Source organism: Anabrus simplex, chromosome 6, assembly GCF_040414725.1.
Source record: "Anabrus simplex isolate iqAnaSimp1 chromosome 6, ASM4041472v1, whole genome shotgun sequence".
Classification (NCBI taxonomy): Eukaryota; Metazoa; Arthropoda; class Insecta; order Orthoptera; family Tettigoniidae; genus Anabrus; species Anabrus simplex.
Genome location: NC_090270.1, coordinates 276,347,773 through 276,374,030, shown reverse-complemented (window position 1 = coordinate 276,374,030; position 26,258 = coordinate 276,347,773). Strand labels below are relative to the sequence as shown.

At 37.3% G+C, this 26,258-nt stretch overlaps 1 protein-coding gene across 1 annotated transcript in view; it reads left to right on the top strand.

The window, feature by feature from the left end:
- The first annotated feature begins 427 nt into the window (after positions 1–427).
- The window catches only part of LOC136875978 (juvenile hormone esterase), a 113,647-nt gene continuing 87,816 nt past the window's right edge, over positions 428–26,258 (top strand). Inside the window, exons 1-2 of the mRNA XM_067149593.2 lie at positions 428–610; positions 22,650–22,781. Coding sequence (XP_067005694.2) covers positions 428–610; positions 22,650–22,781 — 315 coding nt within the window. The remainder of the gene's footprint in view (positions 611–22,649; positions 22,782–26,258) is intronic.

Here is a 26,258-nt window from a genome sequence, read left to right as displayed (position 1 = left end):
TGGTCAGAGGAGAGGAAAAGTAGGCATAGTGAGCAGATGAATGAGTATTCGAGGAAAAATTAGGAACAACAAAGGATGAAGCATTGAAATTATCACGTCGTCCCTAGATGACCCTAACGGAGAAAGAAATAATAAAAATTTACTAATAATATAGACTTTGTACCGCCCTTACTTCAGTAATCATTGGTCATTCTGCAACCAGGATGATAATTGCTCGTATTTTCGAGTGTAGTAGCTTCATCATAGCAGACGGTAGTGACTTGCTGTTATTTCCTTGTAATTAATATAGTCACTGTATTTTGTAAACGGTTAATGACTATCGTTAATGGTATTTGGTCTATATGCGACAAACCACAGTGCTCGTTGTCGCTGCCCCACTATAAGTGGTATAAATATCAGTCCATTGGGAAGTCTGTATCATTCTAGCATGTGGAGTCTCCTAGCGTGTGTATTGTGCTCACTGGTAGCGGTGAGCGCAGACGAGTTGGTGGTCCGCACCACTCAAGGTCAGCTACGAGGAAGTGTCATGAAGACTGTGGAGGGGAAGGACATTTTCGCTTTCCGGGGAGTACCTTTCGCCAAGGCACCAGTGGGAGATCTCAGATTTAGGGTGAGCAAGTCTGATCAACGCTCTATGTTATAAATGGATAAAGATACTAACGCCAAGATTATAGATTTAATTTATAGCAACAAGATGCATTACCAAGATACGAGAGAAAATTTAAATAGTTTACTAGACGAAGAATACCGAGTAGAATGTTTAGATTTGATTTTACTTAAAAATGGCTGTGCAAAAAATTCTGTTTACAATAAAGAAAAATATATTGGGATACAACAATAGGTTTCAAGGTTACAAAGTCACACAATATACTGCGATTTACAGATGCTCGAGGCGTTTTAGTCTTTGCTATAGTCAACTAGGTATGCTCTTTTCCATCTGGCAGCAATAAATTCTTATTATTATAATGAAGAAAAATATATTTTTGTACGTTTAAAATATTTAAATAAACGTAAAAACAGAAATATATAAAAATTATTCTTAAAGCAATTAACTAATGTTATATAGAAGAAGCAGAAGAAGAAGAAGAGAGTTCGAATTCTAGCGAAGAAGATATTAAAGAATATTATAAAGGCGAATTTCCAGAAGAGGAAGAAGATGTAGAAACCCACGATGGTAGTCGAATTATAAAAAGATGTTTAGAATTTCTTTGTTTACTGTTAATTTGCAAATCTATAAGATTGTTATGTTCTAATTATTTTATTTTCATTTTATTTTTTATAAATATAAACAACATAAAGAACAACATTAACATAAATGTTAACATAAACATAAAACGTTAATATAAACGTAAACCTAAACATAGAACAGAATATAAATCTTATCTTTTTTAGCAATATACATACAGGCGAACCCGTTTCGGGGTAACCAAAATTTATTAAAATATTATTCATTTTCTATAAGAATATCTTAAAATATATAAAACTCTAGAGAATATAAAAATATATTAAAAACATATAAAACTCTGGAAAAATATTGTAAAACATATGAAAAATTTGTACTGTAAGCGAAACACTTACATCTTATACAGTATATAGCTTAAAAAAACTATAAAATTATTAACAATAGAGTTTAAAATGTTCTTATTACAACTCGTATTATTAAAATTAAATTTAATTCGATTTTGGTCAGATTTAGATAAATACTCTGTATTCGGTTGCATATATATATATTTTGCTAGGGGCTTTACGTCGCGCCGACACAGATAGGTCTTATGGCAAAGATGGGATAGGAAAGGCCTAGGAGTTGGAAGGAAGCGGCCGTGGCCTTAATTAAGGTACAGCCCCAGCATTTGCCTGGTGTGAAAATGGGAAACCACGGAAAACCATCTTCAGGGCAGGTTACATATTAGAAAAGGTGTACGAATCGAGTCGTTCACCCCTATAGTTAGTAAATATTTTTGTTAATAAATGTATAAATTAATATTTCCTAAAGATATACCTCACCGGGCGAGTTGGCCGTGCGGTCAAGGGCGCGCGGCTGTGAGCTTGCAGCCGGGAGTTAGTGGGTTTGAATCCCACTGTCGGCAGCCCTGAAGATGGTTTGTCGTGGTTTCCCATTTTCACACAAAGCAAATGCTGGGGCTGTACCTTAATTAAGGCCACGGCCGCTTCCTTCCTACTCCTAGGCCTTTCCTATCCCATCTTTGCCATAAGACCTATCTGTGTCGGCGCGACGTAAAGCAAGTAGCAAAAATAGCTCCTAGAAGTTCCGATGTAGAAATATATGTAACTAAAGATAAGATAGAAGATAAATTATGGTTATTGTTATTTACTTAGGCTATTTAGGTTATAATGTTTACAAAATTTATAATAAAAAAGAAGCAAGAGGTTTAGTTCCTTGGTATCCGAGTTAAAACTATTATATTACAAGTTATATAAGATAGAAGGACTTCCTATAGAATATACAAAAGGACTTCTAAACTATCTTAAAGAAAACAATATAATTATTCCAGAATTCGAAGTTGTTAAAATTAAAATTAAACAATAGAATCGAGATTCGTTAATAAATTTCGTTGTTTCTTGCACATAATTGGGTAGCATCGAAACGGTGCTACCTGTTAAAAACTAAACAATAAATACTAATCTTTCTTTATTTATATTTGGAGTTGCTTTTATTTTATCGAGACGAAGTTTTAACTTATAATTTAAGTCTATTTTTCTATCCTGTATTTCGTTTTCTAACCAATAATTAGATACATAACAACTTTCTATATTTTCGGATTTAAATATATATTTTTCATTGCCTCTATAATCTATTTTAGATAAACTGGATATAATCAATTCTGTTCCTTCTTCTAAACATTGCAAGTAATGAAAATCATTTTATTTTCCGTATTGAAAGAATCTCAATAATAATAATATAAAAGAATTTATTGGACTCCAACCTATTCAATACATTACTGGATGTTAACATTTTTAGTTAAACATCGTTAAAAATGGAGACATGTTTCGCCCTCCATGTGGGGCATCATCAGTCATATCAAAGTACCTCAAAATTAAACCAGACGTCTGGTTGGAAATTATGAGCAATATTTGTAAGAAAGAATACATTAAAAACACGTACAAAGTCCTATCCAAAACAAAATAACAACAGACTAGTTACACATAGTAAAATACGCTAGTGGTTTCTTAATATTAAAATGAGGTTATCATATGCACAGTATAAAAATGGAAGTAATCAAAGTCCGTATGATATTGAGTTCGATGGTAGTTCTGCGTAGTATATACAAATGTTGGCAAAATAAAACACAATTTATAATTACTGTACACTTATTTCTAATTGTTAAAAATGATGAGGTAAAACATTCCAATTTGACTATTTGTAATTTGGCTCCAACCAAAATAATTCGCCCTAGGATTCATGAGGTAGTCAAACTCCGTTGGTCACTCTCTATTTGAATGGAGTGCACAGTGCAAGTGAACAGCTTTTGTTGATTATAAAACGAGGCTGTGCTAAGACAGAGTTAAAACAACACCAGCTTCAAATGAAGATAGTTAAAAACATCATTAGGTTCTTCCTAGTTGACTAAAAATTTGCGTATATTTTGTTGTTGAAGTGTGGGAAAGGTCAGTTGTTGGTTGAATGGGCAACGGTCGAAAAATGTTGTGCAGTGCAATCGGTGTTTGAGCTTTGATTACTTCCATTTTTATACTGTGCATATGATAACCTCATTTTAATATTAAGAAACCACTAGCGTATTTTACTATGTGTAACTAGTCTGTTGTTATTTTGTTTTGGATAGGACTTTGTACGTGTTTTTAATGTATTCTTTCTTACAAATATTGCTCATAATTTCCAACCAGACGTCTGGTTTAATTTTGAGGTACTTTGATATGACTGATGATGCCCCACATGGAGGGCGAAACATGTCTCCATTTTTAACGATGTTTAACTAAAAATGTTAACATCCAGTAATGTATTGAATAGGTTGGAGTCCAATAAATTCTTTTATATTATTATTATTGAGATTCTTTCAATACGGAAAATAAAATGATTTTCATTACTTGCAATGATAAAGCCAACCAGGCTAATAAAAATAAAAATAGATATCAAAACCTCAAAATCAAAATCGGTAAAATTTCAAAAGATATCTTATTCTTAAAAGAATGTTTAAGATTAGGTCTGGTGCCGAATTTCTTAAAATCAACTCAAAGGAAAAACATTCCAACACTCAAATCTAAAGACGTCCAAAATAAAGTCAACACCATCTGGCTTAGAAATGAAATTAAACTAATGTATAGAAAAAAATCTCTATTAAACCTGCAGCTTTACCGGGAACATTTGATCACTGCTCAATCATTATCACCTCTCGAATGGAGCTCATACCAAAGACACATGGCACGTAAATTGCAGAACATATTAGACAAAAAACAAAAAACCTTAGACCACAAGTTGACATGTCTATTAGAAGAAACCTAAATCCATAAACCAAAACAAAAATAGAGAAACTTTCACCCCCTCATGGAAAAACACTCCAACCACCATCAATTTATCTAACACCACATTTTCGGATAATGAAATCAATTTCTTTGACCAAGGCCTAAAATATAATTGGCCTAGTCCAAATAAAGCCGAGGATATAATTACCACAATAGCCGAAGTTGAATCCAATATAAATAAACAAATTCCCTTCGACAGACAAAATGACGTGAGATATGAGATAAAAAAGAAATTACCCTTATAAAAGAAGTTTCCGACATCAATAATTTCACCGTTCTCAAACAAACCCACGAATTAAGAAAAAAGGTAGACACCAATAATGTTATAGTAACGAAAGCCGACAAAGGCAATGCCGTAGTCCTAATGAATAAACACGACTACGTCAAAAAACGGAGGATTTCTTTTCCGATAATTCTTACTCAATAATTTCAAAAGATCCTATCTTAAAAACTCAGCGTAATTTAAAAACAATCCTAAAAAATTCACCTTTCTTATTTAATGAACACGAACATCAAAAACTCATCAATATGAATCCCAAATTACCCACCGTCAGATCACTGCCAAAAATACATAAAAATGATGTTCCCATTCGACCCATCATAAATAGCCGAAATAGCCCAACGTACAAAACTTCTCAGTTCCTCCAAAAATTCCTTAAGAAACACTTCACATTTCACAATAAACACCCTATTAAAAACTCAATAGAATTATGCGAAACTTTAAATAAATTTAATTTGCAGCCTAACCACATAATGTGCTCATTTGACATTACCAATATGTTCTCGAACATTCCCGCTAAAAAAACTATCGAAATCATACGAACTAATCTTTCTAAACACAGCACCTTAAGTCAGTTAGAAATAGAAGAATGCTTACAATTACTAACTTTCGTCCTTCATAACAATTATTTTACGTTCAATAATAAGATATACAAACAAGAAGGTCTAGCCATGGGTGATCCCATTTCGGGAATACTCGCCGAAATTTATATGGACAACCTCGAAAATAGTAAAATAACAAACAGCATTAACGGTTTGTGTCTTTGGCTACGCTATGTCGATGACACACTAGCAATAATAGACAAAAGCTGCAATAATAGTGAAGACATACTAACTTACTTAAACAGCCTTGACAATTGCATCAAGTTTACTAAAGAAGACGAGGACAATAATATCATCAATTTTTTAGACATTACAATCACCAGGACCTTAAACAATTTCGATTTCCAGATTCACAGAAAACCTTCATTCACTCCCACAACCATAAAACAAAATTCTCTTCACCCACAATCGCACAAACAAGCCTCATTTTACAGTTTAGTGTACAGAGCGTTAAAAATTCCCATGTCAACCGTCAATTTAAAAAAAGAAATAAGTACCATAAAAGAAATAGCTGTTTTCAATGGATACAATCCCTCAATCATACAGAAAATAATCAATAAAGTGAAATTGGCCACAAACCTCTCCCCAATAAAAATTAATAAGCCTAAATATGCATCATTCACCTACATTAACCCCATTATACATCAAATCGCTACCCCTTTAAAAAAACATGATATTAGGGTAGCCTATAAGATCCATAATTCTAATCAAAAGCTATTTTTCAACCACAATAAGATAAACTCGGACAACAATAAATTTTCGGGCTCTGGCATTTATAGACTGAAATGTGCTGAATGTAACAGTTCATATATCGGTCAAACTGGGAGGAGCTTTGCAATTAGATATGCAGAACATTTCAATGCCCAAAAGCACAATAAACACTCAGCCATGAGCATCCATATGAAAGACACCGGACATAGCTTTACCGCAATCGAACAGGATCTCCAAATTTTAAAAAGACTAGATAAAGGCAGGCTCATGACCGAGTTCGAAAATTTATACATTTTTTTGGACCAAAAATATAATAAGAATAAGAATTTAAATGATCCAATAGACAACCGAAGCCCTCTTTACGAACAATTAATATTTTCGCTCAATAGTTTAAATCTGAAAGACAAAAGACTTGTTAACATCCTCAAAACAAGCTCTCCAAGCACCCCCACTAAGCCGCTCAACTCATCACGCCCCTATTCTCCCTCCAATACACACAACTCCTCCCCAAGCGCCAATCACATACCCACAGCGCCGCCTTCTCAAATCCACTCCCCTCCTCTAAGACGTCACACGTACAACACGAGGAGCAGGACATTAGCGACAGTCAGTGCTCCACAAACCTCCTAACAATTAGGCAACAGCTCAACAGCTTTCAAGGTAAATTTTTAACTTTCACATTTTTCATTTCTCAATGATTTCCCGTTTCTTTTCTTTTTCCGTCATTTCACTTAACTAATTAAGACAAATCCTCCATTTTCAGATTTCCCTCACATGTAGGACAGCTCAAACACCGATTGCACTGCACAACATTTTTCGACCGTTGCCCATTCAACCAACAACTGACCTTTCCCACACTTCAACAACAAAATATACGCAAATTTTTAGTCAACTAGGAAGAACCTAATGATGTTTTTAACTATCTTCATTTGAAGCTGGTGTTGTTTTAACTCTGTCTTAGCACAGCCTCGTTTTATAATCAACAAAAGCTGTTCACTTGCACTGTGCACTCCATTCAAATAGAGAGTGACCAACGGAGTTTGACTACCTCATGAATCCTAGGGCGAATTATTTTGGTTGGAGCCAAATTACAAATAGTCAAATTGGAATGTTTTACCTCATCATTTTTAACAATTAGAAATAAGTGTACAGTAATTATAAATTGTGTTTTATTTTGCCAACATTTGTATATACTACGCAGAACTACCATCGAACTCAATATCATACGGACTTTGATTACTTCCATTTTTATACTGTGCATATGATAACCTCATTTTAATATTAAGAAACCACTAGCGTATTTTACTATGTGTAACTAGTCTGTTGTTATTTTGTTTTGGATAGGACTTTGTACGTGTTTTTAATGTATTCTTTCTTACAAATATTGCTCATAATTTCCAACCAGACGTCTGGTTTAATTTTGAGGTACTTTGATATGACTGATGATGCCCCACATGGAGGGCGAAACATGTCTCCATTTTTAACGATGTTTAACTAAAAATGTTAACATCCAGTAATGTATTGAATAGGTTGGAGTCCAATAAATTCTTTTATATTATTATTATTGTTCTTCTAAACATTCTAATCTTTTACACACGGTTACTTTTACTTTTCCTACTATTTCTTCTTTTCTTGCGTTATCTATTTGTTCTTTTATTTCTTCGTTACCGGTATACAAATTATTTTCTTTATTTTCGAATGCTTCTAATCGTTTATAATTTTCTATATTAGGTTAAGAATTTCCATTATAATATTCTGGAAAATAAATTATTTCTAACCCGTTATAAGAGATAAAAACAAATCCTTTTATTTTAAACATCTCTGTCTTTACTTATATTTATTCGTTTATTCTTAAGTGCACCTTTAATAAAATAAACAGATTTTTTCGCATAATGCTCCAACATATGGAAACTTATTTTTATTATTTACTACAAAAATATAGGTACCGGTATAAACATTTGTGCTTATGATATATGTCTTTCCAACGTTTGCTAAAATAATCTTGTAATTCTTCTTTTGTTTCTTCTATTTGTTTTTCTTTTCCCAGTTCTTTCTTATATTCCTCTTGTATGGATCTTGTATGCCCCAAATAAGAGAGTTTTCGTTCTTGGATTCCTATATTTTCTAGTTCTTGTTCCCTTTTCTTACTAGACTGTATTAATTGGTTTAATTTATTTAATGGTATATGGAGAAAGATTGCACCGATATTTATTTTTTCCTCGACACAAGTAGAATAACATTTTTAGTACGAGTTAATCCTAATTCTTCTATATCTATTTGTTTCGCTATAGTAGAATATAGAGAACCGTGCCGTAATATATTTAGTAAAATATGTTTCTCCAGCTTTAACATAACATTTTTGGACTATAAATATAATACTCGTGTTATCTACATCTTCTAGAGCTTCTGTATAGTTAATCGGTAAATAATTAAAACTAAAAGGAGATAGTAGGCCCTACATATTTAATAAGTTCCTTTCTTCTTGGTTCTCTGATAAATGAGCTTGTATCCCCGTTAATTTTTTCGTATTTTTGTTACACTAAAAGATATAGTATATATTTGAAAACAAGACAACAACTGTTTTGTAGAATATTCGTTAATTTTCCCCACATTTTAGCGAGTAGAACAGAATAAAATGGTGCGTTTTGGAAATATTCTCTCCAGTTTTCTAATGATTCTAAACAATCTTGTATTGAATTAAATTATTTTTCTTGCTGGAAATTTTCGTTCGTATATTTATAAATTGTTGCTTTAAAATCTTATTATTCCATTCTCTTTAGCTAATTTAGAGGAAAATGTTTATTTTAATCTTTTATCTGAACAATTTAAAAAATCCATTATATGGTTTCCTAGTTGTTTATTAGCTCCTGGACTCGTTAAATGCCAAATAAATTTATTGTAGATTTGAACTCTAGAATTAGAATTTATCCAAGTTAAACAATTTGTTCCAACAGAATTGTTATTATTAACTATTACATTATATTCTTCTTTACATTTTCCTTGCAAAGAAAAATTATAATTATTTGTTAAATATGTATACCTCTCTTCCTTATTAAAAATTGCTGCGACATCATGTGTTATATCTAAATCCAGTAGATAATAATGTTCTTTTTAAGTACTTCTAATATATTTGATAATTATGTTAAAAGTCTATAGCCGGCCCCGTGGTGTAAGAGTAGCGTGCCTGCCTCTTACCCGGAGGCCCTGGGTTCGATTCCCGGCCAGGTCAGGGATTTTTACCTGGACCTGAGGGCTGGTTCGAGGTCCACTCAGCCTATGTGATTAGAATTGAGGAGCTATCTGACGGTGAGATAGCGGTCCCGGTCTAGAAAGCCAAGAATAACGGCCGAGAGGATTCGTCGTGCTGACCACACGACACCTCGTAACCTGCAGGCCTTCGGGCTGAGCAGCGGTCGCTTGGTAGGCCAAGGCCCTTCAAGGGCTGTAGTGCCATGGGGTTTGGTTTTTTGGTTTGGTTTGGTTAAAAGTCTATTTATTTTTACTTCTGCTAATTCTATTTTATATGGAGTAACAACTGGATTCGAGTATTTTTATTTCTAATATCTATATCTTTTATAAAAATCTGTTTAACACCTTTAATAGTTCGTGTATTGGAATTTAATAAATATGAAATTTTTGCTTTAACTCTGTGTCTTGCTAAATTATAATTAGAGAACTTACTTCTTAGAGAAACATTAAAGGAACCACATGCCTCTTTTTTACGAGAAAATTTCCGTTTTTTAATTCTCCTTCGCATCCTGTAGAATCTGTAATTTTAACAACCATAATATTATCGCTAAAAGGTTCTGTAATTTGTTTTTCTTCGTGTAATTTTTGTTCTCCATTTCTGTACTAATATCTCCAAGGTCTTTCGTTGGTTGGTTTTGTTTTATTGCCTAATAACTCTGTAATAGAGTATTTATTTGTTGCAGTAGAATTTCTGTTTTCAACTTCAATTTATTTACTTTCCTTCTTAATCTGCTTACCCTCCAGGGTTTGTTTATCCCTCGGACTCAGCGAGAGATCCCACCTCTACCTCCTCAAGGGCAGTGTCCTGGAGCGTGAGACATTGGGTCGGGGGATACAACTAGGGAGGATGGCCAGTACCTTGCCCAGGCAGCCTCACCTGCTATGCTGAAGAGGGACCTTGTGGGGGGGATGGGAAGATTGGAAGAGACAGACAAGGAAGAGAAGTAAGTGGCCGTGGCCTTAAGTTAGACACCATTCCGGCATTTGCCTGGAGGAGAAGTGAGAAACCACGGAAAACCACTTCCAGGATGGCTGAGGTTGGAATCGAACCCACCTCTACCTATTTGACCTCCCGAGGCTGAGTTGGACTCCGTTCCAGCCCTCGTACCACTTTTCATTTTTCGTGGCAGAGCTGGGAATCGAACCCAGGCCTCCGGGGATGGCAGCTAATCACACTAACCACTACACCACAGAGGCAACTTCCATTTATTACGAAGAAGAAAGTAGTTGGAATATTTAAATAATTTTTTATTACTTGTATTTGTCAGAACATTTTAAGAAACCTGCAGAAATCGAGGTTGTTGAAATCGGGGTAGCTGAAAGTAAAGCAAGGTGCCTGTCGTACCTATATGAGTTACTATCTGTTTTAATTTTTTAAATAAATTGTTTAGATATAATAATAATAATAATAATAATAATAATAATAATAATAATAATAATAATAATAATAATAATAATAATAATAATAATAATAATAAAATTTAACATAATATAACATGTTTGTTCTTTAATATAATGCATGTATTAATATAAAGTTCAATAAACTTTGTTTCATTAAAATCGGTCCATAAATGGTTGAGTTATAGACATTAAAAGTTTTTACTTTTTTACAATCAAACTGATGTGCTGCGGATATTGGAATAATCGTACAGGCTCGTTCGGGCTCGTTCAGGGTGATTTTTCAGATTTTCGTAAAATTATTGATTTTTGGACGTTTTACGTTATTTTTTATAAATTTGGGTGACCTTTTTTTATTTTTTATTTTTTTTGCAATTTTTTCGTGCAGGTTCGGCTAACGCTAAAAATGATGATTTTGAGATATTGGTAAATTTGTGCTAAAATGTGTTTTTCTTTAATTTTCACTAATTTTTATAGTTTTTTTCGTGTTTTGCTAATTTGCGCTAAATTGTGCCAGAAACCCCAATATGTATCCACTCACGGTGAATTGAGAGATAAAAAGCATAACCTTTTTTATCGTTCCACCTACACAGATAGGTCTTACAGCGACGATGGAATAGAAAAGGGCTAGGACTGGGAAGGAAGCGGCCGTAGCCTTAATTAAGGTACAGACTTAGAATTTGCCTGGCGTGAAAATAGGAAACCATGGAAAACCGTCTTCAGGGCTGCCGAAAGTGAGGCTCGAACCCACTATCTCCTGAAGGCAATTTGACAGCTACGTGACCCAAACCGCGCAACCACTCCCTCAGTCACAACGGTCCTCTAATAACGTATTACACAAATATAGACTACTAGGTGTAATACCTAGCTCTGCTCGGGCACTTTCATCTTAGTAAGCCCAAAAACTATTGATTCAATGCTAATATCAGTCATATTCGATTACTTGTACATGTCATCCCCCTCCCCTAGCGGTGCTAGGGGTGTCTTGCCCCCATAGTATTTATTTTTCCAGGTAGTAAGTCATATTTGTACCAATTTTAGTTGAGAGCTATGCTAGAACATACACACATACAACCATAATCTCGGTCATTTTTTGATTTTTTTTTCTCTCACCCCCTATGGCAATGCGGACAGAACTTTGACTTAAACGGCATCCTCAGCGACCCCGAGAACTATGGATTTGACACTATTTTCGATTATTTTGATATGATATCCCTTCCCACTCTCACTCCTAGGGGTGCTAGAGTTGGCTTAACCACCTCCCCCAGTGTAATAGTACCAATTTTGGTTGAAATTGCTCCAGTGGTTTAGTAGGAAATGTGGAAAGGTACTTCATAAAACATGGAGGCATGTTCCCATCCTCCTATATACAGCATTATTTTAATATTTCACCCCTGCCTGTAGGGATGTTTTACTCTACAGTTTTCTTTCCCGAACAGTAAACCATATGTGTATCATGTTTGTTGGAACACTTACATCCATGATCTCGGTCATTTTCGACATTCTTTTTCACCCCTTCTAACCTCCATCCCAATTGGGAATGAACTTGAACTTTTCATTTTTATATATACAGAAGATAGAAGAAGATGTTTTAAGAAATATATCATAATCTGCACATACAGTTGGGTAGGCAACCTGTTGATCAGACTTGTCTTGCAGTTTGCTTACCTTCCCCTATTTTCGTTTTCACCCCTTCTCACTCCCTATGCCGACTTCATATTTCGTTCAAACCACTTCCTAAACCTTCTCAGGAGTAATAAGAACAAATTGTGAAATGTTCAGAAAAATCGGTCCAGTAGTTTTTGAGTCTATTAATCTCAAATATGTCAACATTTATATATATATATATAGCTGTAGCACCTAGCGTTGCCCAAATGGTTTTTTAATGTTTACTTTTAAGATTTTTATTACCAGTTTTTTATGTGTGAAGTGAATGTTTATAGAATTAATTTTTGGGATATTGTTCTTACCACCTACTATGTAGTTTTAGAGTTATTTAGATGTATTTGATTTCAAGTTTTTGATGATTAATTTTCGAAAAAAACTTTGTCCTTGTGGAAGCTCCAGTTGACTGGGAAGTATTTGCAACTTTAAAAAAAAAATTATTACTATATGTACACTACCCGTCGGGCTATACATATGATCTATACACGATTTCAACTGTCATTGAGACTGTCACCAGTCAGCCTTGCGACCCAAAAACAGTGGATTGAACACTAATCTCGGTCATTTTAGACTATTTACTATGAAGTCCGTCTCAGCCTCCCTTCTCAATGGAGGCTGAACGTGAACTTAAAGGTATTGAGAGCATCACAATTCGGCTCAGTGGTACATAAACAATGGATTTGACATTAAAATTGGTTATTTTCCATTATCTTTAAATCTCATCCCCTCCCATTCCCCACCCACAGTGGGGGTTGGGATGTTTCATCTCCGTAGTACTTTTTTTCATGTATGTAGCAAGTTTCGTTGAGAGCTATTCTGGAACATACTCACATACAACCATAATCTCGGTTATTTTTACATTCTTCTTCTATCCCTTCCCAACCTCCATACTGATTGCGTTGAAGTATGACTTAACCATCCAGAGTGTCAGAGTTCAACTCAGCGACCTCGTAAACAATGTATTCGACATCCATAATTTTGGTCATTTTTTACTATTTCTTTTCCAACACTTCTCATCTCCATGCCGATGGAGCTGAACATGGACTTCAACAACGTACGGTGTGTGACTATTCTTATCAATGACCCCGAAAAGTATGGATTCAACACTAATTCCGATTATTTCTACATCTCACCCCCTCCCACCTCACCCCTAGGGGTGCTAGGGATACCATACCTAATCGCAGTTTGTCTCTGGGTAGTAAGTCATAAGTGTACCAAGTTTGGTTTAAATATCTCCCGTAGTCCAGAAAAGTGTAGATTCAACACCGATATCATTCGTTTTTAGTTAGAATGATATTCCGTCCGCTTCCCTAGGGCTTCTATGGGTGATTTTCTCCCCACAGTACTTTTTCCAGATATTAGGTAATATGTGTGCCAAGTTTAGTTGACACCAATGCTGGAACATACACACAAACATCCATCATCTCAGTCATTTGGACATTTTCTTTTCTCCCCTTCTCACGCCCCTGCCGATTGAGGCTCAACTTGGACTTAAACGGCATCCGGAGTGTCACTATTCATTTCAGGATTCGACACTATTTTCAATTATTTTTATATTTCACCCCCTCCAAACTCTACCCTTAGGGGTGCTAAGATTGTCATATCACCACACAGTTTATCTCCTGGTAGTAAGTTGTAGATGTAACACGTGTGGTTGAAATCTTTACAGTACCTAGTCCCTAAAACTATTGATTCGGCATTATTATTGATTGTTTTTAGTTATATATGTATTGCACCCTCTTTGCTAGTGGTTCTATGTCCGACTCATTGGCTGAATGGTCAGCGTACTGGCCTTCGGTTCAGAGGGTCCCGGGTTCGATTCCCAGCCGGGTCGGGGATTTTAATCAATGACTCGGGGGCTGGGTGTTTGTGCTGTCCCCAACAATCCCTGCAACTCACACACCACACATAACACTATCCTCCACCACAATAACATGCAGTTACCTACACATGGCAGATGCCGCCCACCCTCATCGGAGGGTCTGCCTTACAAGGGCTGCACTCGGCTAGAAATAGCCACACGAAATTATTATTAGTGGTTCTACGGGTGTTTTACCCCAAACAGTACTTTTTTCCAGATAGTAAGTAATACTTGTATCAATTATGGTGATAGCTACGCTGAAACATACATACCTCCATTATCTCGGACATTTTGGAAAATTTCCTTTTTCTTGGACTTTAAAATATCCAGAGTGTCACTATTCACCTCAGTGACCCCGAAAATGCAGGATTTGACACTATTTTCAATTATTTTGATATTCCACCCCCTCACCCCCACCCCTAAAGCTGCCAGGGGTATCTTATCCCCATACGGTTAGCAAGTCTTATGTGTAACAAGTTTGGTAGAAATCGCTCCAGTAGTCCTGAATAATATCGGTCGTTTTTAGTTATATGTATATTTCACCCCCTTCCCTGGGGGTTCTAGGAGTGTCTTGCCCCAACAGCATTTTTCATAAATAGTAAGTAATATTTTTACCAAATTTAGTTGTCAGCTCTGCTGGAAAATGCACACCTACATCCATAATCTTGGTCACTTTGGTAATTTTATTTTTTTCACCTTTTCTCGCCCTTATGTCAAAGGGGGCTGAACTAGGACTTAAAAAATCCTAAGTGTCATTGTTCATCTCAGTGACCTATAAAACGTTGAATTCGACAAAACTTTCGTTTATTTTATATATCATTCCTTCCTAAACCCCCACCACAAAGGGGCTAACTTGGACTTGAAAAATCAGGAGTGTCAATATTCATCTCAGCAACCCCGAAAACTATGAATTCGACACTATTTTCGATTTTTGCATGTATCACTCCTCCCTCGCCCCCACCCCAAAGGATGATGAACTTGGACTTTAAAAAATTCTGGAGTGTCACTGTTCATTTCAGCGACCCCAATATATATGGATTGAACTCTATTATTATTATTATTATTATTATTATTATTATTATTATACTTAAAAAAATGGAAATTGCAACACCATGAAGGCATTGGTCGTTTGTGTGATTTTCAAGATATGGAACGATGCCATGTAGGTATGTAAACGATCAAAGTTTCAGACCCATTGGATTGTTGCTACAGGTCTCCCCACGTAATTGGTCGCGAAGGAATTAACTCCAGTATACGGACTCTGGTGTAGCGTAGTTGACTTGCAGTCTGTGCAGTGAAGTGTTCCCCGCCGTCAAACATGCCTCGATGACAGAGAAGAGCACGCTATCAATAACTGTCGCCGTTTGAGAGGGCTCGGATAATTGGGCTGTGTGAGGCTGGATTATCGCTAAAGACTGTAGTTGCACGTGTTGGCCGACAGGCATCTACGGTACAACGTGTTTCAGCAGTGGTCAAATAAAGGTACCCACACTCGTAGACCTGGCACAGGCCCGGCACGACAACTGTGAGAGGATCGCCTCATCATTCGGATGGCCCGGATGGAACCCCATGCAACAGCAACGCAAATTCGAGCAGCTGTGACACCCCACGTTACACAACGAACAGTTGGTAATCGCCTGCGTGCAGCTGGCTTACGAGTCCGTGTCCCTGCAGAAGGTGTTCCATTGACCCCACAACAGCGACGTGTAAGGCTGGCCTGGTGTTGAGAAAGATCGACGTGGGTCGACGAATGGCATAGGGTCGTCTTTAGTGATGAATCGCGCTCCTGTCTTGCCCGCAGTGATCGCCGGGATCGTGTGCGCCGACGTGCCGGGGAGAGGGGCCACCCAGATCTCATTGTCGAGAGGCACACAGGGCCAACACCAAGCATTATGGTCTGGGGAGCTATTGGCTTTAATGTGAAATCACAATTAGTGCTTGTTGAGGGCACTATGACTGCTCGACAGTACGATGATAGGGTACTCAATCCAGTGGTTGTCCCTATGATGGCGAACATTGCTAATGGGATGTTTCAGCAGGACAATGCCCGGGTTCACACTGCACGCATCTCCAGAGAAGCTCTCCACATCACAACCTTAGAATGGCCCGCCAGATTCCCGGACCTCAGTCCTATTGAGCATGTGTGGGACATGATGGGTCGACAACTGGCCAACCGTCCTCAGCCACCCACAACTCTGGAACAACTGACCCATGCAGTGCAGCAAGCATGGGCCACTATTCCTCAGGAAGCGATCCTGGGCCTTATTGACATCATGCCTCGACGAATTCATCAATGTATTGCAGCTCGTGGTGTGCATATCCTGTATTGATTGGTGTCCAAACTTGTGGTCAGAGGGACCTGAAAGTGTAATCATCGAATCACAACCAAACACTCATCCTCCATGTTCAATTGCAGCAATGTAGCACCATTCCTTCTGGGTGTTGCAATTTCCATTTTCTTCAGTGTTGTATTATTATTATTATTATTATTATTATTATTCTCCCCCGCGTTGCCTCCATGCCATAGGGGCCTGAAATTGGATTTTAAAACAATCCAGATTGTCACTATTTATCTCAGCGACCCCGAGAACTATGGATTCGACAATATTTTTGATTATTTATATATCTCACCCCCCTCGTGCTTGTGGTGTCTTACCCCCATGAGATTTGTCTCCTGATACTAACTCAAAAGTGTACCAAGTTTGATTGAAATCGCTCCAGTGGTTCAGGAGGAGATGTAATATAGACCTACATACAATGACATTTATATATTAGACCTATAGAGAGATTGCATAGACTCGCCTTTTTTATTTATTTATTTATTTATTTATTTATTTAATTATTAGATACAGCCTATGTAGGGCCATTTTACACTAATAATAATAATAATAATAATAATAATAATAATAATAATAATAATAATAATAATAATAATAATTTTAAATAAGTATAAAAGATAACAAAGGTATAAACAACAGTATTAAGTAACAACAATAATTAACAATTTTAACAGTAACAATGTAACAACAATGACAACGGTAACTGGCAGGTGTCGGTTTCAGAAATTAGGATGAAGAAAGGTCAAGGGTTGGAGGGACGGAAGAAAGTGAAAACCTGGAGAGGACTTCAAAGGAATCTTTTAATTTTTTGTTTGAAGGATGCGAAAGGTGTGAATATGTCGATATCGGGTAGTGAATTACCAAGAGTAGGGAGACGGTGGAAGATAGAGCGTTGTTGTAAGGTTAGGCGCGGATGGGACACACGATGGGTGCGCCGATTGCGTGTAGGGCGGAGAGGAACGTGTATAGGGAAGTACGCTGGAAGAGAATTACATTTGGTGTAGCCATTGATTATTTTGTGAAGGTAAAATAGATCAGAGAACTGTAAACGGCTTCTCAGGTCAAGTATACCCAGGTAGTTCATAATGTCAGATTTAGATTTGTTCTTAAAAACAGGATTGCGAGTCTTAACAATGAAAGTGAAAAAGTTAAAAATACTATTTAGTTGAGATATGTTTGTGATAGCAGATGAGGACCAAATAGGGGAACAAAAGTCAATAATGGGGAGAACATACGAGACAAAGTATAATTTTAATGCGTTAATATCATTAATTTCAGTAAACCTGTAAAGAATGCCTAGAGTACGCATAGCACGGGATTTTATGGAGTGAATGTGAGCAGAGAAGGTTAGTTTACAGTCTATTATAACATCTAGGTCTCTTACCTGAGAAGCCGATTGCAATGTATTTCCGTGGATGGTATATGCAGTGTTCATTTCTTGCTTTAGCAATGAAAAGGAGTTTGTATTGCACTTCTTAAAATTGGGAGAAAGATTCCATTTCTTAAACCAGTCACCACACGAATTGAGAACAGTTTGTAATTCGTCACAGTCACCAGGCGTAGACACTTCTCTTAGGATTTTCAGGTCGTCGGCGTACAAGAGGAGGGAACACTGACTATTTTGGGTGCAAAAAATTGTGTCATCGATATAGAGAACAAAGAGTAGGGGTCCCAGAATACTGCCCTGAGATACTCCTGATAACACAGATAACCATGATGAGGCAAATTCAGGGAGTACCACTCTTTGTTTTCTGCCGGAGAGGAAACTTGTTATCAATGACAAGACGGGGCCATGGATATTAAATCTGGTAGCGAGCTTATGAAGGAGAAGTGCATGATCCACTGAGTCGAATGCCTTGGCCAGATCTATATAGATTGCATCTAACTGAGATTTATTTTCATTGCTGAAATGATGTGGTGATTGAGAACAGTGAGGTTAGTAAGGCATGATTTTTCGGGAGTGAATCCGTGTTGTTCTTCAGATATGTACGGCTGTGTGAAAAAGAGGAGTCGGCGGTGGATTATTCTTTCGAGGACAGAGGATAGTATTGGAACGATAGATATTGGGCGGTATGATGAGATATCATACTTGTTGCCAGATTTGAAAATAGGTGTGATACCAGCTTGTTTCCAGCTGTCGGGGAATGTACCAGTAGCCATACACAGGTTTAAAATTGTAGATAACAGTGCACAGAGAGATGCAGAAGTATTTTTGAGGAATATAGGGCTAATATCATGGGGCCCGGTGGAGCGGTTTGTTGGGAGACTATTGAGAATATTTTGTACTTCGTTAGGGGTCGTTGATATTTGTGACAGTGAGTAACTGCAAACACTATTGATCTGTGGTAGTTCTGTGATAGGTGCAGGAGGGCTAAAGGTAGAGTGAAAGTACTCATTGAATTTTTGAGACCTTAATTCAGTTGGGACATCATCACTATGTAGTTTAAGATTCAGTGGTATCTGGGGTGACTTTCTGCATGACGAAATTAGGGTTCAGAACTTTTTAGGGTTGTTTTTAAGGTTTCCAGTTATAGAAGTGATGTGCCGGTTGTAGTCATTTTTAAGATGTGATTTTGAGATTTTCCTGAGGTGTTTAAAAGTATTATACATGTGTGAATTGGGGATGGACTCGTTGGGAGTCCCCCGACAATCCGTCCATCAAGTCGATCCAATCTTGGTGCGGCTTTGCAATTAAATGAAATTACATTAAATTACTCATTATAAAAAAACTACCCATCAGATTTCGTTCAAACCACTTCAAAAACCCTCTCAGGAGTAATAAGAACAAATTATGAAATTTTTAGTGAAATCGGTCCACTAGTTTTTGAGTCTATTAATCTCAAATATACCAACATCCACTTATAACAAAGCAATTTGAAAAGGAATGAATTTTATTGCAAGCCTAATGATTGTTGTTCATCTACCAGGTTCACAGCAGATTTATATGGATAAAGATTTAGTTTCTCTCTTGCTGCTTTATGCGCTTTAAGGACAGATACGCCAGTCTGCTGTGCCAATTTCCGCTTGAATGTACATGGACTTTTAAGGAATCTGTCGGAAATGTAGTCAATCAATCATTCGGACATCTATTCAATTGGTCAGTTAGCTATTTAGTCATTCAGTCAGTTAGTTAGATACTCAGTCGGTCAATCCATTAGCCAGTGAGTTAGTTAGTAAAAATGATTCAGTGTTTATATCAAGTTCCAGGTCATTGTAAGTTCCCCCGCCGAATCCAAAGGGATCGGGAAACGGTTGTGAAAATAAGTTCACCTCAACGCAATATGAGTGGGAGCTCGAGAGGGTTAAGCACTCTCTATCCCAATATGTAGTTTAAAAAGATAGAATTGGTACCAAGTGTCTTTACATTTTAGGGAAAGTTACATGGTAAAAAGGCTTCGGACCTGCCCCGAGAGTTAAACTGCTGAGCTAGCAAGAAAAGAAGTTATTAAACGGCCATTACCTGGTGGTTGAACTGCTGCCCGAAGAAAGAAGCGCTTCCCGCCCCCTGCTACGTACTTTACACACTGATAGATGTTACTGAAGTGGCGCTGAGACCCGAAAATCAGCAGTTTATATACCCTCGTGGAAAGTTCGAGGCGTTTCAGGAATGAGAACACCCTCCCACAAGAATTTTATTGGCTAACAACGAAAACCCCTACACTAGATGAAGAAGAAACGCATAATTGGTGGAAAATTAATTACAGAAATTCCTTATTGGTCAAATTCAAAACTGGCGGAAAGAAAGGGTTAATATTGCCAACTTAAACAATAACTGAAAGAAATTTAACAAAGAACAGACTTATGAATTCAAAATTTCTCCAAAAAACACAGTTCTTTCACTTCGCACTAGTGTGCATAATTGTAGTCCTTCAGTAGTGCCATCTGGAAGAGAATGTCCACACTTCTTACTACAGGCAAAACAAAAATACATCGAAAACGACCCAGTTCAGAAACTTCAAAATTTACAAGTAGGGACATCTTCTGAGAAACTTGAGAATTAACACAGTAGATAAAGTTCAGACTTCCTCCAGAAGAGGAGTTTCAACTGGCGCAAAGTTTGAATTAGCGGCGTGGAGGTGTACCACCCGGTACAAACATCAATGAAAAGAGAATAATTAAATAATACTTTGATATATTCTAGTACAGAGTATCCAACTCCCTCACTATTTCAATGTATCAAATGTATACAATATTGATAAGATCAGGCTATGTTATTTACAAATAAAATGTTGAAGAAAATGTGCAGGTTGTTTTTGCTGAACCTGTGTAGTTTATTACAAGTGATGGCTAGGCGAAGATGTAGAATGTTTCACGTTTTAGTCAATTTCTATACTTACGGTACTAATTAGCATATAAAAGTACAAAATATATTAAATGTATTAAAGAGCGATACGTTTATCATTGAGCTTTAAGATTTATTGCATAATTCATAGCATAAAATATTATTTTAGTCTAATAATTTTCCACATCAGTTTAACAAGCTATGCAGTGTAGTTGGTCTGACGCCTTCAGTATTCAGCGTTACAGAATCGAATCGCGTCTTAGTTTCATTTAAGAAGGAGTCGGTGCAAATGATTCGTAACTTATCCGTGTACTTACGAGCACAATAACTGGTTACCGAGAAAACTTCCTTGATTCCAGTGTCCAGTATGAAACTAATTATATTCCTTGAAGAAATGGAAGGCGGAAGTTAACAACTTTACTAAATACATTAAATGTATTCTGCATATTCTATACGGTTCCCACCGATCTTAATTTCTTCTTCAAGGTTGTTGGTCATGAGCTTAATTTTTGTTTAGTTAATCGCGATCCCTACTTTTTTGCTGTGCTCATTTAGATCTTCTATCATCTTCTGAAGTTTCAGGAGACAATCTGACAAAAGGACAACGTCACATGGGAATCTGAGAATGATCACTTCTCAAATATGTACTCTCTCGTACTACTGCATACGAAACGTCTAGGAAGTCTACATACAAATACAGATAATTGTTAATTTGTCTGATATTAGATCCACTATTTATTTCTTGAAAGAAACGTGCTTGGTAAGCCATTTCCCTAAATTCTTCCCTACATCTGTTTCATGAGAATAATCATGAAATAAGAAGGAATCCTGGGTTTTTATTAAGCGCATGTCCGGCTCCATGGCTAAATGGTTAGCGTGCTGTCCGTTGGTCCAGAGGGTCCGGTTCCATTCCCGACCGCATCGGGGATTTTAACCTTCATTGACTAATTCAGATGACTTGGGGGCTGGGTGCGTGTGCCATCTTCATCATTAGAATTCATCACAGGTAGGGCCCCATCCTCATAGACGCGCAGGTCGCCTATACGGCGTCAGCTCGAAAGACCTGCACAAAGCCATTATTATTATTATGTATTATTATTATTATTAAGCTCCTTCCATATTCCTAATTATATTGCCCTTGTTCCTTGAAATGCCAGCCCCGTGGTGTAGGGGTAGCGTGTCTGTCTCTTACCCGGAGGCCCCGGGTTTGATTCCCGGCCAGGTCAGGGATTCTAACCTGGACCTGAGGGCTGGTTCGAGGTCCACTCAGCCTACATGATTAGAATTGAGGAGCTATCTGATGGTGAGATGGCAGCCCCGGTCTAGAAAGCCATGAATAACGGCCGAGAGGATTCGTCATGCTGACCACGCGATACCTCGTAATCTGCAGGCCTTCGGGCTGAGCAGCGGTCGCTTGGTAGGCCAAGGCCCTTCAAGGGCTGTAGTGCCATGGGGTTTGGTTTAGGTTTGGTTTGTTCCTTGAAATGATTATTCTAGTTTTCAGTAAAGCAATTTCATGCATTAATAGGCGAGTAGGTAAATGGATATCAAACATCGTCGATGCTTTCGATTTTGCGATTAAATTTGGATAAACACTGTATTATTGGTGAATGATCTCTTATGCCCTTACTATTTATGGAACCCTACCATAGAATGGGTGGAAGGATACTGGTGCACATGCTAACACAATACTGTAACAAATTCCTAGCCCTAGTTATCACTCAGTAGATGACAGTGTTTCATTCCTCTAATTCACCAACAGGCACCTCAGCCCGCTGAGCCGTGGGAAGGAGTTCGCAATGCCACCGAGGACGGAGCTCCATGCCCTCAGATTAGTGAGAACTTTGGAGTACCTTCTGAAGACTGCCTAACACTGAATGTATACACAACTAAGGTAGGTAAGAATCTTGTCTCTGTAAAAACACTGCAAAATATGAGGAACAATGAAATAACTCGTGTCATCCTGATTCCTTCTAAAAGCCGCATACTTTTCTACATCAGCTACCAGCCCGATAGAATTGATAACAAAGAACCCTTTTTTAATGTAAAATATAATTATTACAACATGCGTTTCACCTCTGGGTATAACACGGGATATTTAGTAGGCCTTTCGAGATAATAGAGTGCATGTGTATAAAAAGCATAGTTACAGTTGTTGAGTTGCAGGGCCTCTCAGGGTGCATGCACCAGTGCATTGCACTGTGCACGGTGCAAAAGACGACTTTGCTTGGTTGACCAGAGTGCAGACCCCCACCCCTCGATTTGGAGCAATAGCACTGTCTCTCTATTTCCCCACGCCTGTCTCGCTCGCTCCGCCTGTCTCCCTCTTCCTCACTTGCTCCATAGCACTCCAAATCCAAGCCGACTTGAGCCGAGCTTAGCCGAGTAGCCCAGAGACAAAGCGTTGGTCCAAGCCGAGCCGAGTGGGACCAATGCCCTATGCACAGGACCTCTGCGCCTCAGATTGCATGCATGAGATTTTGGGCCTTTGAGAGGCCCTGAATTGTTAGGGTTTGGTATATTTCACAGGCATGTAATTGTCTTGACATCAGAAATCACTTTGCATAGATGATCACTTGGCTGTCGGAATTCCGTAGGCCTATTTCCAACTATTATAGTTGATTGTATTGGTAGCGAAGATGAACTGCTGTGAGTTTCTCCTTCACGTAGACATGCTGGTGACATGGCTTTACTGACTTTTTGAAGATACTGAAGATATTTCCCATGGTTGGACAGGAATTTTTTACAAACAGTGACGCGAATATATTGGTGTGTTGTCGGCAATAGACATCTGGAAAAAACAGTTTGTGGATGAAGCTTTTGGAGAGGATATGTAGTCTACATTCTGTTTCAGAGGTGTTTGTAGAAGTCTCTTAGTTTCTGCTTGGATAGGGATAATGGGAGTTGATTATATTTTATTATCTTCTGTGCTTGGAATCGACTTTTGCTACAAGATCAGATAATTTATGTCTATAATATGTTCTCGAATGCAGTGAAGTGTGATCTGGTTAGAGAAAATAAAGTGCGAAGATCATTTCTACTAATGTTGGTTCAATCAATCAATCAATCAATCAATCAATCAATCAATCAATCAATCAATCAATCAATCAATCAATCAATACTGATCTGCATTTAGGGCATTCGCCCAGGTGGCAGATTCCCTATCTGTTGCTTTCCTAGCCTTTTCCTAAATGATTTCAAAGAAACTGGAAATTCATTGAACGTCTCCCTTGGTAAGTTATTCCAATCCCTAACTCCCCTTCCTATGAATGAATATTTGCCCCAGTTTGTCCTCTTGAATTCCAACTTTATCTTCATATTGTGATCTTTCCTACTTTTATAAACGCCGTTCAAACTTATTCGTCTACTAATGTCATTCCACGCCATCTCTCCGCTGACAGCTCGGAACATACCACTTAGTCGAGCAGCTCTCCTTCTTTCTCTCAATTCTTCCCAACCCAAACACTGCAACATTTTTGTAACGCTACTCTTTTGTCGGAAATCACTCAGAACAAATCGAGCTGCTTTTCTTTGGATTTTTTCCAGTTCTTGAATCAGGTAATACTGGTGAGGGTCCCATACACTGGAACCATACTCTAGTTGGGGTCTCACCAGAGACTTATATGCCCTCTCCTTTACATCCTTACTACAACCCCTAAACACCCTCATAACCATGTGCAGAGATCTGTACCCTTTATTTACAATCCCATTTATGTGATTACCCCAATGAAGATCTTTCCTTATATTAACACCTAGATACTTACAATGATCCCCAAAAGGAACTTTCACCCCATCAACGCAGTAATTAAAACTGAGAGGACTTTTCCTATTTGTGAAACTCACAACCTGACTTTTAACCCCGTTTATCATCATACCATTGCCTGCTGTCCATCTCACAACATTTTCGAGGTCACGCTGCAGTTGCTCACAATCTTGTAACTTATTTATCACTCTATAGAGAAAAACATCATCCGCAAAAAGCCTTACCTCCGATTCCACTCCTTTACTCATATCATTTATATATATAAGAAAACATAAAGGTCCGATAATACTGCCTTGAGGAATTCCCCTCTTAATTATTACAGGGTCAGATAAAGCTTCACCTACCCTAATTCTCTGAGATCTATTTTCTAGAAATATAGCAACCCATTCAGTCACTCTTTTGTCTAGTCCAATTGCACTCATTTTTGCCAGTAGTCTCCCATGATCCACCCTATCAAATGCTTTAGACAGGTCAATCGCGATACAGTCCATTTGACCTCCAGAATCCAAGATATCTGCTATATCTTGCTGGAATCCTACAAGTTGAGCTTCAGTGGAATAACCTTTCCTAAAACCGAATTGCCTTCTATCGAACCAGTTATTAATTTCGCAAACATGTCTAATATAATCAGAAAGAAAGCCTTCCCAAAGCTTACATACAATGCATGTCAAACTTACTGGCCTGTAATTTTCAGCTTTATGTCTATCACCCTTTCCTTTATACACAGGGGCTACTATAGCAACTCTCCATTCATCTGGTATAGCTCCTCCGACCAAACAATAATCAAATAAGTACTTCAAATCAAATCAAATCAAAATCTCTTTATTTGCAAATGAGGTGTCTACCTCGGTGGCAAATGGTACACTAAAATACATTATTGTCAAGCACTAAATTTTAAATTAACAAGAGGCGAAGAAAATTTTCCTAGAATACAATATTATACAATTTACGCTAATAATTTGTTCTATTAAACACATACATCATCCTTAATAAATTTATATTGTTTACAAAATTCTACTTATAATATCTTACAAACATAGTCAACTCATATACAGTATGTGAAATTACTTCTGATAATAATATACAACTAGTATAAGATTAAAATTAACATTGAATTTATTTACATATTTATATTTTACCCATTTTGGAACATAAGTAGCATAACGACCTGCTGCGTCTTAACCAGAGCCCCTTTTGCCACCACTTTTCAGAGTTCCTGAAGGGCCTTCACAGCTACCGTAGCGGTCCCAGGGCCCTCGAAGTCCCCACTGTACATCACCCCTACAGGCAGTCCCCTACTTGGGCTGTCCAAACTCCATAGACCAGGGGATGGAATTAATTTAATCACACACATTTTTATTTACAATATCCTGCACTGGTCGAATGCCCTCTAACATTTCATTTATTTTCTCTGTTGTTGTTTATTCTCTTCTTGAATATCTGTACAGATTTTGGAAAAGGATCAAACACTACCCCTGGTAAACTGTTCCACTCCTTCACGCCCTTCCCAATGAATGAAAATTTACCCCAATCGCTTCTGCTAAAATTCCTTCTAATTTTGTACTTGTGGTCAGTTCTACCAATATAATTATTTTCCAACTGAAGCCT